The sequence below is a fragment of the Chelonoidis abingdonii genome, chromosome 6, assembly GCF_003597395.2.
Source record: "Chelonoidis abingdonii isolate Lonesome George chromosome 6, CheloAbing_2.0, whole genome shotgun sequence".
Classification (NCBI taxonomy): Eukaryota; Metazoa; Chordata; order Testudines; family Testudinidae; genus Chelonoidis; species Chelonoidis abingdonii.
The window spans coordinates 134857282-134873507 of record NC_133774.1 but is presented as its reverse complement, the minus strand read 5'-3'; the positions used below and the strand labels follow the sequence as shown (position 1 = coordinate 134873507).

General features: G+C 46.7%; 1 protein-coding gene across 4 annotated transcripts in view; it reads right to left on the bottom strand.

The window, feature by feature from the left end:
* The window catches only part of FSD1L (fibronectin type III and SPRY domain containing 1 like), a 73684-nt gene that overhangs the window by 11248 nt on the left and 46210 nt on the right, over positions 1-16226 (bottom strand). For 2 of the 4 annotated variants that reach the window (XM_032765835.2, XM_032765839.2), the window contains 2 exons: positions 11086-11215; positions 8947-8979 (listed from right to left, as the gene is read on the bottom strand). In XM_032765835.2, the coding sequence (XP_032621726.1) occupies positions 8947-8979; positions 11086-11215 (163 nt within the window). The remainder of the gene's footprint in view (positions 1-8946; positions 8980-11085; positions 11216-16226) is intronic. The other 2 variants (XM_032765837.2, XM_032765838.2) reach the window with 1 other exon arrangement.

Sequence of the window (16226 nt, the reverse complement as noted above, 5' to 3'; positions counted from 1 at the left end):
TCTCCATAGGGATCCCAGGCAGCATGGGGATACAGCCCAGAGCCTTGGGGGCTTCCAAGAGCTAAGCAGATCAAAGCAAGCATATCTACCACACTGAGGAGATTTAATCTTCAAGATTCCTTATAGGAAATGGAAAGGGAGGTGGATATTTTTTGCTGTTCTAAAAATTAAGTAGGCAGCTAGTATTGTTTTTAAACTATGAAGAACAAGTTTAAGATTTGTTGTAATGTACATTGTTTGCCTGGACTGCTCAAGACCTGAATGCTTGTATAGGAGGAACTCTGAGTTGTCTTCTCAAATACCTTCATGCGGCTTCACATCTGATACTCCTGACTCCTATGTTTCATCAAGAGGTGCCAGTATGGTGTGGGGGGGGGCTTTAAAACCTTAATTTTTACCCTGTGAATTGTATCTAATCTATATTGAATGACAACATCTAACTGTAACGTCACTGTGTAATAGTGTGATGGAATACTGTTTCTCAAGTGCATGCCTATAGTCAAGGTTCCAGTATTTAACTGTTCAGAGAGCAATCACAGCATTTTGCAAGACAGATTAGTAGTGTTCTCAAATTGTGCTAAAATACTTGGTCATGTCCCCTGACCTGATTGCAGTTTAGATACACCTTAAAAAGCAGACTTTAATTTGCCAGATTGTAGGATGTCATAGCAGCTCCTAAACTGCTTGCAAGAATAGGAACAAGGTGGGTGGGATAGTCTTTTATTGGACCTACTTCTATTGGTCACAGAGACAAGTTTGAGCTACAGACCTCTTCAGGCCTGTCTTTCACCAACAGAAGTTGGTCCAATAAAAAGATTACCTCACCAGCCCTGTCCCTCTAATATCCTGAGACCAACATGGCTACAATACTGCAAGAATAGGGTATAAAATAGGATAACAGTACTTTAAAAGCAGCGTGTAACAGTTTCTAAGCAAGCCAACTGAAACATTAAGGCTTATGATAAATAGGAATAAAAAGTAGCAGTTTACTTACCAAAAGAAAAGGAAATAAGCGAAAGCATGAAAAACAGCAAAGCCAAGAATTAAAGCATATTTTCAGAGAGGAAAAACAATATCCACTGCAACATTCCATCCTGCTCCATGTACACCACTGCTGAGAAGCCATCCGCTTTTGTTTTCTATCAGAAGCAAGACCTTAGATTTTCCTTTTAGATGAATTTCCAGCAAAATATGCAGAAAGTGACATGGTCATTTAGAGAGTCATCATTTGACAGAAAAAGGCAGCATACTAAAAGCAGACATTTTGCAAGTTGGGATTTTTCCTCCACTCAATTTAGAGCAAGTTTCTCCAAACATTGAAAACATGCTACTTTATTTGAAAAAAAGTGGTCTGTAAATGACCATTTCATCCAATGGTTTGACCTTCTCCATTTGACTCCAACAGCCTTTAACAGTTCACACAGTAACCTTTACTACCTTGGAGAAAGATTAAAAATACACTACCTTATTTACTTAACAATTAAGCTGTCCTTTTCACAAAAACTAGCAATCAGAGGAGTAAGTCTGGGATAAAATGGGCACAATACAATTTTGTTAGCTTATCACTTGCTACTGGGCCACCTTCAAATTTTATTCTAATGCAGTCTTGGAAAGCCTGTCCAGAACAGGAGGTAGGGCAGTAGCTTCTCCAAAGCTGCCAGCACGAAGAACCAGAAAGCTTCTCCTGGAATGGGGCCTGCCTCACAAGCTAGACTGGCTCCTTTCACAAAGAAAAATATCAAGAGTTGGCTAAAATTTTTTCTATGCGTTGTACATCTTCTGTCCATGAAGAGAGAAGTGCACAGAAATCCAAGAGATAATGAACAAGTAGTTGTTGTCTCTAGAAGCAGCAGCAGAAAAAGAAGTTACTCTTTAGTATGCTTCCTAAAGTTAAATGTTGATGGCAATACACTAGTCTCAGGAGCAGTTTTTCCCATTGGATAGATTTTACTGCTGCTGACCTCCCAGGCAGTGAAGTTTATAACATATATGCATGATAAGAAATACGGAGAGGGGGGAGATACAGGAGAGTTTGGGCAATATGGGATCAAAATAAAAATGAACTACACTGATGAAAAGATAAGTGAGGAAGGAGAATCTGTCTAAAGAAATTCCACTCGGCAAAAGTTTTGTTAGGTAAAGTCATGGGCAATACTCTGCTTTCAAATACAAAACACATCAAGCATCACATACCATTCTTCAGTTCACTGCCAGTTCAAAAAAAAAAAAAAAAAAAAAATCGTGGATGGAAAAAAAAAAAAAGAAGATATTTCACTCCTATTTCAACTGATAGCTAAGTGGGTTTGTGCATTGGCCTGCTAAACCAAGCATCGTGAGTTCAGTCCTTGAGGGGGCCATTTAAAGAACTGAGGTAAAAAAAAATGTCTGAATATTGGTCCTGCTTTGAGCAAGGGGTTGGACTAGATGACCTCTTGAGGTCCGTTACAACCCTGAGATTCTATGACTAAGAAAGATTTCAGAACTAAGCTGTTTTGAAAGTCTAAAAGTGAATTGGTTAATTTTTTGGGAAATTTAGGATTTGACTGAAAGAATTCAGCTAAGCCATTTTACAAAATTCGTAAAGTGATTTGGTCAACCCACATTTTCATTTTTTCCACCAAAAAAAAAAGTTTCAGATGAAACATTTCAGCCAACTCTAATTGTAAAAATTTCATTGCCTTTGAAAAGGAAAAAGTATTCGTGTAAAAGAAAACACACTATACAGGTGTACCAGGACTTCCAATCAGGCAAGTCTGATCATCAGGGTAGCCATGCAATTCAGACCACTAATCAATGTAGTCTAGTATCCAGTCTCTAAAGATGCTCAGTAGCCTCAGAGGCGTGGGGGAGGGATGGGCAGGGAGTGAAGAGAGTGAGGGGTAAGACTCTATACATGCTAACCCATGTTTGATCTATTGCATCTAATAGGTAGCAAGCAATAGGAATGGCATATCATTTTGGGGCTGAAGGCATTAAGGGTTCGAGCACAAGGGACAATGAACTGAATACGGGGGGGGGGGAAAGGTGATTCACCTTCTCATAACTGTTACTCTTGCCCATTCCAATCAGGTGTGTGTGCGCGCGCACCACATGCATGACAGCCAGAAGATTTTCCCCCTAACAGAATCCATAGGGTCAGCCTGGGTGCCCCCTAGAGTTGCGCCTTCATGGCGCCCAATATAGGGCCCTGCCAAGCTGACCCCCCTCAGTTCCTTCTTGCTGACTATTCTGACATCAGGGTAGGAGAATGGGTATTGTGGTGGTCACGGCCATTCCATCTTGAAGAACAGTTACAAGAAATTGAGTAACCGTTTCTTCGAGTGCTTGTTCATGTCCATTCCAATCAGATGACTCCCAAGCCTAAGTTCTGGAGGCGGGGTTGAAGTTGTTTACTGATTGGAGCAGCACACTACCAAAGGCTGCATCATCTCTGGCTTGCTGGATGATAGCATAACGCGCAACGAAAATACAAATGGAGGACCATGTCGCTGCTCTGCGTATTTCCGGGGTAGGAACGTGAGCCAGGAATACTGTTGTAGAGGCCTGTGCCCTGGTGGAGTGCACAGTAAATCAGATGGGCAGCCATCCCTACCAATATTATAGCACTCACATATGCAGGATGTGATCCATGACAAAATCCACTGAGAAGAGACAGGAAGACTTTTCATTCTGTCTACCAAAGCCATGACTAGTTGAATGGACTTTTACACTGAGAGAACAAAGCTGTTGCAAAAGGCTAGTGCTCTGTGGACATCCAATGAGTGAAGACTCTGCTCCCTACCACTCCAGTGTGGCTTAGGATAGAATGCTGGAAGGAATAGGTCCTGGTTGATGTGAAATTGGGAGATAAACTTTGGGAGGAAAGCCAGGTGCAGCCTGAGTGGCACCTTGTCCTTACAGAACACAGTGTAAGAGGGCTCTGATGTTAAGGCTTTGAGCTTAGACACCCTCCTGGCTGAGGTTATCACTACCAGAAACGCCACCTTGTATGAGAGCGCAAGCACATCGCCAATGGTTCAAAGGGCAGACACATCAGTTTAGAAAGGACCAGGTTGACGTCCCAACCTGGGATCAGTTGCCTGACCTGTGGATAAGACTTTTCAGAAAATGACTGATCATAGGGTTGGCAAAGACCAACCTGCCATCTGAACCTGGATGGAACGCTGAAATGGTGGCCAGGTGAACCCTTACTGATGACATGGACAGGCCCTGCTGCTTGAGATGGAGGAGGTAGTCCAACATACACGGTATAGTGGCAAGCGTCTGAGATAAATGATGCTGTGCCACCCAGACTGAAAATCTCTTCCACTTGACAAGGTAGGTAGTCCTGGTAGAGAATTTCCTACTGCCAAGGAGGAGTTGTCTAACCCCGTCCAAGCAGGCAAGCTCCATTGGCTTCAGCAATGGAGCTTCCATGCCATGAGTGCAGCAAGTTGAGGTTTGGGTGCTGAAGGCGGCCGTGGTACTGAGTTAAGTCCGGGAAGAGCAAGGTGACTGCTCCTGGACATGTCAGTGGAAGCCCCAACGTGTACCAGCATTGGTGGGGCCAAGCTGGAGCTATCAATATTACCAAAGCTTGTTCCCTCCGTATCTTGAGGAGTAACTTGTGAACGAGCAGGATGGGTGGGAACTCATATAGGAGATGACCTCCCCATGGGAAGAGGAACGTGTCCACTATGGAGCCCGGACTCTGGTTCCGTAAGGTGCAGCATTACTGACAAGTCCTGTTGAGTCACGTGGCAAAGAGGTCTATCCAGGGAAAGCCTCACCATTGGAAGATGGAGTTTGCAACATCTGGGTGTAGGAACCACTCGTGGCTGTGGAAAAATCTAATGAGGTAGTCTATCAACTCGTTCTGTAGCCCAAGGAGGTACGATGCTTGCAGGTGTATTGAATGCTCTACCCAAATCTCTCCCTGTGCCAGGAAGCTCTGAGACGAGTGTGCACCGCCTTGTTTGTTGATGTAAAAAGAGGGGTTGGCAACCTTTTCAGAAGCGGTGTGCCGAGTCTCATTTATTCACTAATTTAAGGTTTCGTGTGCCAGTAATACATTTTAACGTTTTTAGAAGGTCTCTTTCTATAAGTCTATAATATATAACTAAACTATTGTTGTATGTAAATTAAATAAGGTTTTTTAAATGTTTAAGAAGCTTCATTTTAAATGAAGTTAAAATGCAGAGCCCCCCGGACCGGTGGCCAGGACCCGGGCAGTGGGAGTGCAACTGAAAATCAGCTTGCGTGCCATAGGTTGCCTACCCCCCACCCCCCGATATAAAATATCGCCATGGTGTTGTCTGTCATAACTGATACATATTTCCCTGTTAGGTGGGCTCAGAAAGTCTGGCATGCCAGGCACACCGCTCTCAGCTCTCTGACACTAATGTGGAGAGCCAGTTCTGCCTGAGACCAGAGGCCTTGTGTCCTGAAGTCTCCTAAATGTGCCTCCTAGCCCAAGTCTGATGTGTTAGTCACTAACCAGAGTTGCCTGGGGGCTGCCAAAGCGGATCCCTGCACACACCATCTGTGGATCGAGTCACCGCAGGAGGGAGTCAAGGACCAGGTGAGACAGAGTCACTACCCTGAGTCTGGCATGTTGCACCACGTAAGTGCATGCAGCCATGTGTCCTAGGAGTCTTAGGCAAATGCATACCATGGTGTTGGGAAACGACCTGAGATGCCGAATGATGCTGCCTGTGGCCTGGAACCTTGTTTTGGTAGGCATGCCCTGGCCTGGGTCACATTCAGCACTGCCCCTATGAACTATCCTCTGAACAGGGGACAGAATTGACTTCTCCATGTTCAGGAGAAGGCCTAGTTTGTCAAAGGTTGCAATGATGAATCCAACTTGCACCTCCAATAAAGCCCTGGATCAGTCAGTTGTCACAGTACAGGAATGCCTGTCCCTGGCACCTATGAAGAAATGTGACCATGCCAGCTATGCATTTGGTAAATACTCGAGGCACCGCTGACAGGCCAAACAGGAGGAGTGAACTGGAAGTGGTTGTTGTGCACCACAAACCTGAGGTATTTTCTGTGGGACGGTGTGATTGCTATATGAAAGTACACCTTCTTCAAGTTGAGAGTGGCATACGAATCCCCTGGATCCAAGGAAGGGATAATGGAGGCCAAGGAGATCATGCAGAACTTGAATTTCTTCATGAACTTGTTGAACTTTCGCAGGTCTAGGATGGCCCTGAGCACGCCTTTGGCTTTCAGTATTAGGAGATACTAGGAATAGAAGCCCTCGCCCTTCTGTTCCTGAAAAACCTATTCCACTGCCCCAAGCAGGAGGAGACATTGCACTTCCTGAATAAGGAATTGCTCATGAGAAGGGTCCTTGAAGAGGGATCAGGAAGGTGGTGGAAGGGTAGAGAATTGGAGGAATATCCCCTCGCTACCATGCGGAGTACCCAGTGGTCCAATGTAATACGGGCCCACGCATGGTAGAAAGGGGATAGACAGGACGAAAAGGTAAGGCGGGGTGCCTGTTTTGAGCCTGATGAGGTTTTAGATTGGCGAGAGGAGGGGTGAGGTCTCTTCCCTGAGTTCCTATTCCTCCTGCACTACCTGTCTGGCCTACCATGAGGTTGATAATTCCTCGGTGGGGCAGGGGAACCAGGGTCTGAAATACCTCCACTGATTGGCAGGGGTGTGGAGGCCCATGGACTTCAAGGTGGCTGGAGAGTCTTTGAGGCTGTGCAGATGAGAGTCGGTCTTATCTGACAACAAAACTGACCCTTGAAGGGATATCCTGAATTGTCTGCTGCATCTCATATGGTAGGCCTGAGACCTGCATCCAGGAACTCCTTCTCATAGCCACCCCTGAAGCCATGGTCCGAGAGGCTGCATCCGTGGCTATCTGCAGGGACACATGGGAAAGCAATTTTCCTTCCTTGACGTGTGGAAAAGTCTGCATGAGAGAGTCTGTAGGCAGGAGCTCTGAACTTTTCCATTGCGCCACAGGTATTATAGTTGTATCTGCTAACCACCGCCTGATGGTTAGCAATACGAAGCTGCAACCACCCACAGAGTATATTTTTCTCTCAAAGAAGTAGTTTTTTGGCCTCACAGTTCTTGAGAGAGGAGTCCTGGAAGCCCTGGTGCTTGTGCCATTAGCTGCGTCCACTACCAGGGAGTTCGGGAGAAGGGTGAGGGTGCATATACAAATGTTCATACCTTTGAGAGGGAACAAAGTACCTCCGCTTGTACCTTTTCACAGTCAGTGGCAATGAGGATGGAGCCTGCCAATGTCTTAATGGCATCGCTGATCATTTTGATAAATCAGCGCAATAGGGGATGGCTGGGGAGAGGAGAGGATTTCGACCACTAGGTCCGCTTCCTAGACCACCTCCTCCATTTTGATATTAAGGTCCTGGGCCACCTGTCTCAGAAGCTGCTGAAAGACTTTACTGTCCTCTAAGGCTGGAGCAGTCGAGGAACCCATCACCACCTCATCTGGCAACAAGAAGGAAGAGATGGTGGCTGATACGGGGCCTGTTCCCTGCCTTTGGCCCCCCGGGGGGCAAGGAGAACCGGTACTGTGGCTGGTGCCACCAACATCAGCCAGTTTAGTGATCGGTGTTGAGGGTGGTGCAGCAACCCACACCTCCATCATGAGTGGCACAATCAGTTCTGCAGTGGATGTTGAAGTAGAGACAGTTGATGTTGGCGGATGGGTCCCCACCGGGATGACCAGTGTGGAAGGCTCATGCGGCTGCGCAAAAGCAGCTCAGGCCACCAATGTCAATCTGGAACCCTGGCTCTGGTGACAGGCCCAGGGTGTCCAGAAGAGCCACTGAGGGGCCTGCCATTGGCTCAGCCATGGCGCCAGGCACGGTTGTCAGTTGCAGTGGGAGTGGGATCTTCTGCTCCTACTAGAGTGCAACACCTCTGCTTCTGACTCAGAAGTCTCCGACTGCAAGGACCAGGGAGGAGTGGACCCCCTTGATGCTGGAGAGCCATGCCAACTGAGGGACTGGAGTGGCTCCCCCACATGGGTCACCAGTGCCACAGGCCAATGCAACGGAGATGGTAGTCTCATGGCCTACATCATCGCTGGTTTGCCCACAGAATGTACGGTGCCCATAACTGATGCTAGTAACCTCACATGCCTAGGAGGTGAAGGTGGCACTGTGCCAAAAGTCTGCTGCCACCTCGAACGCCACTGATGTGGAGGGGAGCTATAGGTCCTTGTGATGGGGGACTGGTGAGTGGCATGGGCTGGACTCATCCTGGGGCAGGAGTTGATGGAATCCGCACCGAATGCGTACCAGATGGGGGCTTGCTGGCCAACTGGTCTTTAGACCAGGTTGGGGAGTACCCTCTGTCGGCCTTTCCTTTTGAGGGGCACTAGGGAGTGGGACCTGTGGGCACAGCCGTGACAGTGCCAAGGGTTATCTAGCAGAGTCCTTCCTCACACACAGACAGTGCCAGAGCTAGAGGGAAAAAAATCTTCTGGCTGTCGTGCACGCAGCGCATGGATACCTGACTGGAGTTGACCTAAACAAGCACTCTAAGAAGAGCTAAAGATCATAAGCTGTTTGGGGCAGGGGCATTCTTGTTTGGTATCTATTTGGTGCTTAGCACAAGGGGGTCCTGGTCCATGACTGGGGCTTCTAGTCACAATGGTAATATAAATTAACAGTGTTAGATTTTATTGAAACTTGAGCATGTACAGCTCCATTTGATTCAAAGGGGTTATGGCATATCCCATTCTGAGGGTAACAGGCTGTTCTCCTGAGAATGGGTACTGCATCAACCTTCCCCATGGATGAAAACCATTAAATTAAAGCAGACCCAAAAAGGCACTGTCTTGGTTACTGATGAAGGCTGTTGGATGGGCTCATGTTTTATCTAGAGAAAGAGCAAGGATTAAAAAGGAAAAATTCTGAAGATTTTCAAAGCTAGAGGCTAGATCCTAGAACTAGAAGAGTCATAAGTTATCACCTTGTATTGTTCTTCAGTACGGTAATCTGGCCACTGTCAGACAGAAATAAGCAATGATTAAAAGATGTCACTACTAAAAATTGAACACATTAACTTGAGACAAATCTTAGCAGCCTTTCAAACTGGTCACACCACTGGCAACCACCATCAGCCAAGGAAGGCATTTATTGTTTTTTTAATGGTAAGTAACTGAATGTGTGTCACATTAGATGTTCATAATTATACAAATAAGTCTTGACTAAGTAACTTTTATATGCTATTTAGTTATTTTCTCTAGATTTGGCCTTCTGGTAAAGTTTCATCTTTAGTTAAGGCAACAATCTTTATTGCACAGCCCTCCTTTAAAAACTTTCACAGAATATTTTACTCAATTTGCTATCAAAAGATCTTGGTATCCTCACTGACAATAGTTTAGAAATATCAGTATCCTTTCTCCTTCAACCAACCAACTATGGATCCATTAGGCAGCCCAAACTTGAACTGCCTCCAACTATGTGAAGTTCATTCCATTTTTTAATTAAGTGGCTGGTTACCCATTTCATCCCTTACTGTCCATATCTGATGGAAGACCGTAAGTTTAGAAGTTGAAATAGCTGACAGTCATAGGGAATGCCTCACCAGCAGTGATAAATTGACAGGCAGTTAAGAGCAGCCAAAACACCTCAATGGAGTAGATATAAGATCTGTGATGCCTAGAGGTGGTGTATATAATTTTAAGGATAGTGCATGAATAGACTCAAGACTACTCAGGTAGGAGACTTGGCCCCTTCCCCTTACCCAGTGAGTTTGAGCTGACCTCAAGCTTGAAAATCTAGAGCAGTGATTCTTAAACAGAGGTATGTGTATCTCTGGGGGTACATCAACTCATCTAGATATTTGCCTATTTTTACAACAGGTTACATAAAAAGCACTAGCAAAGTCAGTACCAACTAAAATTTCATACAGACAATGAGTAGTTTATACTATTCTATATACTATATACTATACACTGGAAAGTATATAATATTTATATTCCAATCAATTTATTTTATGGTAAACATGAGAAACCAAGCAATTCTTCAGTATTAGTGTGCTGTAACATTTGTGTACTTTTAAATCTGATTTTGTACACAAGTAGTTGAGGTGAAATTGGGGTACACAAGACAAAAAAAAAATCAGACTCCTGAAAGGGGTACAGTAGTCTGGAAAGGTTGAGAACCACTGGTCTAGAGTACTTAAACAAAAAAGATATTCATACAATGCCATAGAAAGCAGCTTAACTCCATGGTTGAGAACAGCAGTCTGGCAGACAACTGATGCAAAGAATGTAGCAGGACTATGGAGATGGAAGTGTGTGTCAAGGACAGCTTTTCAGGGTATGCCAATAAAATTCAAAAAAAGGGCCATGGATCAGTTCTCTATATGCTGTTTTTCTCTTTTGTTTTCTCAAACTCCATTCATCTACAATACAGCATTAGCAAGACTGACTCAGTCTTTCATTCTTCGAACTGGTGGTTCTACCGTATCTAAGTGTGCCAGATCTGAAGTTCAGACATTTACTGTCCAATAGTGAAGTAAATGGAGATGGCTTACTCTGTTTGACTTGGCACATTATACAAGTCCTTGAATTCACAAAAACAGATTTGTAGGCGTTAAAGTTTTAGATTCAAGAAATTCTAACTCTTGATTTGGCTTCTCTTCAAATATTTAAAGTGGCTTGAGTGTCTCCTCTCAGTGGGACTATATGCCTTATCCCTCTCTTGGGCCTTCCCCATCCTATACCACAGCAACATTTCTTCCAAATAAAAATGTCTAGATGAAATTTCCTTTGGTGTCCGCAGTTACACCAACCAGATGAGTAAGGAGAGATGCAAACTCCTAGAGGCAGGAGCATGCCAGCTACCAATACTACTGACTTTCCTCCCTTCTCTTCCTGTCCATAGTCCAACAAGTCAGGTTTACCTGACAACTCCCTATTTAAGGGATCTTTAATTCAACTCTATGGTCCAGGGAATAAGCATTTCATGGTATGCCAATTCAAAACTAATATTTTAGATATCTTAAGCACAAACAGTGGAATAAAATAGTTTGCCGCTCTAAACATAAACCTTATTCAAATTAAGAGTTCAGGTTACAGATCTTAGAGTTAAAAGTTCTCACCTGCCTTTATTCTCTTTTCCTTTTATTTTGTTTTCTTGGCCTTTGCCTCCAGTAGGATCCCACTCAACATAAGAATCTTCAACTTTCAGGTTCAGATGAGATGATGTATTATCCAAATTGAAGACAAGTGCTGGTCAAGACAAGATTTCCAAGAGTAAAAAGACAGGGATTATCCCCCCATGCTGTCTATTTAAGAAAAAAATTTTTAGGAGTGGTAGACAAAGTCAAGTAATTATATAGTTAAGACTTGTTTTTGTCACAGAGGTCATAGAAGTCACAGATTCCGTGACCTCTGACTTCTGCAGCAGCCTGGTGTGGCTGGCCCAGGAGCTGCTTGAGCAGCTTGGGTAGCCCTTGGGCCCGTTGCATTGGCAGTTGCTGGGTCAGTCTCTGAGTTGGGGAGGGAGAGGCCTCAGGGCTGGGATGCGGAGTGATGCTTACCTGGGGGGAAGCTCCCCAGAAGGGCAACAGGAACTGCCCTCTCTCAGCTCCTAGGTCCACATGCTGCCTCTACCTGCAGGCACTGCCCCTGCAGCTCCCATTGGCTGCAGTTCCCAGCCAATAGGAGATACAGAACTGAGGCTTGGGGCATAGAGGAGGCAGCACATGGAGCTAGGGTCGCTGCTTCCCAGGAGCTGGGAAGAGAGCCTGCCCCAGGTGCCCTGCCCCCTTCGGCAACCCCTGCTCTCTCTCACCCCCCAAGTTTTAATCAGGAATATATAGTAAAATTCACGTACAGGTCACAGGCCATGAATTTGTTGCCCATGACTTTTACTAAAAATACCCATGACTAAGATGTAATGTTAATTATAATTGGTCTGACTTTTTTTTTTTTTTTTTTTCCCACACTATAAACAAGTGAAATCCAGCCAGTCCAACTGTAGTCTGAGGACCATACCACACAGAACACGTTCAAATCAGAGTCTCAGCAATTAAAATTTTAGTATTAAATCAGAGACACTTCCTACTAGTTGCAACCTACGCCAAGATTTATAGTTTGAGAGATAGTGACAAAAAAACTAAGCCCATCTTCTGCTCTCCATATCACTGTCTTCTGCAAGCTATTTCTGTGATGAAGATGTAACTATCATAATCTGTTGATTACAATAAAGCTGAAGGAACAGCAAATATATTTGGACAGTCAAACCGCAAAATGACCTGCAGAGATTAGGATGCAAGCAACTAATGAAGATTCAGTAGTAATTAGGTCAAATCCTTCACCCGGGCAAAGAAAAAACAGACAGCACAAAGTAGAGTAGACATGCCAACCACCAGCAGCCATCATTTTAGGGAGCTAATTTTCACCTCTCCTCTGAATACTGTCCTGCTATTACAAAGTACTATATTTACTGCAGGGAGAAGTGTTTAAGATCAAGAGGTCCACAATTCACAAGCTTGAACTACTGCAGTATGCAGATTGAGATCAGAGGCCCATTATACCCAGTATAAAACCAAGATAAAAAATTATGCTAGCACTTTGAATCCAACATCTCACTGGAATTTGTTATTTAAGTAAGTTCCATCTTTGTTATTGCCGACTAAGCAAAATAATTGAGCCTCTTGGGAGTTACGCTTCTGAAGCAAGGAGCCTGCCTAACAGTGATTGCCATATAAGACGGTTACTCACCTTTGTAACTGTTGTTCTTCAAGATGTGTTGCTCATATCCATTCCAAGTAGGTGTGCGCGCGCCGTGTGCACGTTCGTCGGAAGAATTTTCCCCTAGCAACACCCAGTGGGTCGGCAGGCGCCCCCTGGCGTGGCACCGTTGCGGCACCACATATATACCCCTGCCGACCCGCCCGCTCCTCAGTTCCCTCTTGCCGGCTACTCCGACAGTGGGGGAAGGAGGGCGGGTGTGGAATGGATATGAGCAACAATCATTCGAAGAACAACAGTTACAAAGGTGAAGTAACCGTCTTTTCTTCTTCGATGTGCTTGTCATATCATTTCAAGTAGGTGAATCCAAGCCTTATAGGCGGTGTGGTCGGAGGTCGGCACTGACCGAATGCAAGACAGCCAGGCCCAGAAGCTGCGTCGTCCCTGGATTGTTGTACCAAGGGCGTAATGGGCAGAGAGGTGTGCACCGAAGATCACGTAGCTTGCACAGCAAATCTCATGGATCGGCACACGAGCTAGAAAGGCAATCGATGAGGGCCTGAGCCTGGTGGAATGTGCAGTCACTCAGCCTGGAGAGGCGTGAGCTAAGTCATGGCACACTCGAATTGCACGCCGTGACCCAAGACGATATTCTCTGAGATGGAGACAGGTTGACCTTTATCCCTGTCTGGCATGGCAACAAAAAGTTGGGGCGTTTACGAAAAGGTCTGGTGCGTCAATGTAAAATGCTTAGTGCTCTAAACGCACGTCAACGAGTGTAATTGCTGCTCCTCTACGGGATCCGTGAGGTTTAGGAAAAAAAGACCGGGAGGATATATGTCTTGGTTGAGGTGAAAGGATTTGAGACCACCTTGGAAGGAAGGCCGAATGCGGGCGCAGCTGCACCTTGTCCTTGTGAATATCGTGTAAGTGGGTCCACTATGACAGCTCAAAGCTCGAACTCTCCTAGCCGATGTCATGGGCTACAAGTACAGTCACCTCCAGATAAGTACAGTAGAGCCAGGTTTGCAAGGGTCGAATGGACGGAGGCCATCTAGTCTTCAACAGAACCAAATTAGGTCCCAGGAAGGAGCGGGGCAGCGGACCTGAGGAAACAGGGCTCCAGGCCTTTGAGGAACCTCAAAACCATCGGGTGACGAGAAAACAGAGGAGGGCTCCTTCTCCGGGATGGAACGTCGAAATGGCAGCCAGGTTGTCGCACAAGGATGAGAGTGCAAGGCCCTGCTGCATTGAGGTACCAGAGATATTCCAATATTACATGGATGGCAGCCCTGTGCAGGTGTCGTATGGTCGCTCTGACACCAGCAGGAGAACCTCTTCCACTTTGCCACGTAGGTAGCTCTTATGTGGATGGTTTCCTGACTCCCCAGGAGACTCGCTGCACTGGGGTGGAGCAATGCAGCTCAGAGCGACCAGCACTCAGGAACCAGGTGGAGGATTGCAGGTCGGGATGGAGAAGCCTGCCAGTGGTCTTGGGATATCAGGTCCTGATGGAGAGGCAGGGGGAAGGGGCTGGCTACTGAGAGGTCCAGCAACGTGGTGTACAGTGTTTTGGCGAGGCCACACGCTGGGGCGATCAAGATCACTCGAGCCCTGTCCCTGCGAAGCTTCACCAGGACCTTGTGCACTAACGGAAAGGGTGAGAAGGCATACAGCAGTGGGTCGACCAAGACGAGGACGGCATCGGAGATTCGAGCCGGAGGCGAGACGTGAAAGAACAGAACCTGGGGCACTTCCGGTTGCTGTGGGAGGCAAAGAGGTCGACGTGGGGAAAGCCCAACTTCTGAGAGAGAATGAGCTATGTCCGGTCGAAGTGACGACTCGTAGGGCTAGAACATGACCTGCTGAGGCTGTCTGCTAAGGTGTTCTGGACCCTGGGAGGAAGGAAGCACCAGTCCATGGAGTGGGACTATACAGAATTCCCATAACTGATCGCCTCCTGACATGAGGGGAAGAGAACGGGTCTGCCCTGTTTCTTTATATAGTGCACCGCAGTGGTATTGTCTGTGAGCACTAGAACACATGGCCTTGCAGGTGGTGAAGAAAGGCCTTGACAGCGAGAGCGGACTGCCCGTAGCTCGTCAGTGGATGTTTATATTGCCAATGTAGTTCCTGGGCGACAAAGGCCTTGTGTCCGACGAGCCCTTGTGACCCCAGCCAGAGATGATGCGTCCGTTTGTCGGGTCATCGACGGTTGCTGGGACGGGGGGGGGGGGGGAATGGCATGCCCGCACAGACCAGGGAGGGTTTTGCCACCACGCGGAGGGAGTGTAAGACGGCTGCGTGGGATTGTGACGACAACGTCCATGCGTGTCTCTGAGGGCAGTAAACGGAGGCTAGCCAGATTTGAAGGGGGCGAAGGCAGAGCTGGCGTGCCTTGGTGAAAAAGTGCAGGCCGTCGCCACTGTGGACCGAGAAGGCTGAGACAGACCTGGGCCGAGGTCGTCGGGAAAGCTTGTGAGGCTCTCTGGACGGGACTATTGCCTGGAACCGGTTCAGGGGGAGAGCAGCTGTTGCAAGCGTGGAGTCAGGAACAACCCAATGAATTCTATCCTCTGCGTGGGTATCGAGAATGGACTTGTCGAAAGTTCATTCATGAGGCCAAACGATCGAACAGCTCATGATGACGGCTACGTGTGTGCTGGGACCTGGGTCTCGGTTCACTGGTTCACCTGCGCCAATTTGCCGAACAAGCCAGTACCGTACCAGGTAGGGGAGACGCATATGCGCTGTGACAAGAGAAAGACCACCACTGCCATACATTTCGTGAAAAACACGTTGGGCAGCGGAGAGGCGAGGGAAGGACCGTGAGACTGGAAGTGACCGATCGTGCGACCATAAAGCGCAGGTAGCGTCGCGCTGTGGGGGGGTAAATCGAGACATGAAAGTACGCGTCCTTCATGTCAAGAGCAGCGAACCAGTCTTCCCGGATCCAGGGCGGGATAATAGTCCCAGGAAACATGCAGAATTCAAATTTTTTAAGAAAGCGTTGAGCCTCGCAGAGGTCTAGGATGGGTCGAAGGCCTCCTCTTCGACTTGGGATTAAAAAAATATTCAGGTGGGAGTAAACCCCCTGCCCTGCATGTCTTGAGGTACCTCCTCTATAGCTCCGATTTCGAGAAGCGTGCGGATCTCTTGACGCAGAGGAGTATGCTCGTTGAGAGGGGTCCCTGAATGAGGGACGGGAGGGTGGGTGGAGGGAGGGGAAAGACCCCAGGGGAAAGCAGTATGTACTGACTTTCGTGGACTTTGCTACCGTTGGCCGGAAGCAGTAGCTTCTAGCAACACCAGGCTAAACGGTGTGCCAGGGCCCTAACAGACAGACATTTTTACCAGGGTAGTTGGCGCCTCCTATTTCCTTACAAGTTCAGGATCTAATTATCCTGCAGGCACCATGAAAGACCTGTGGGAAAACTCATGGGTGAATCACTTGGTTGCCACCCCGTACCACATCGAAACCAATGGCCTGGTTTGGAAAGGTTAATGGAACTTTGGGGGCATGATCCGTAAATTCATGAATGAA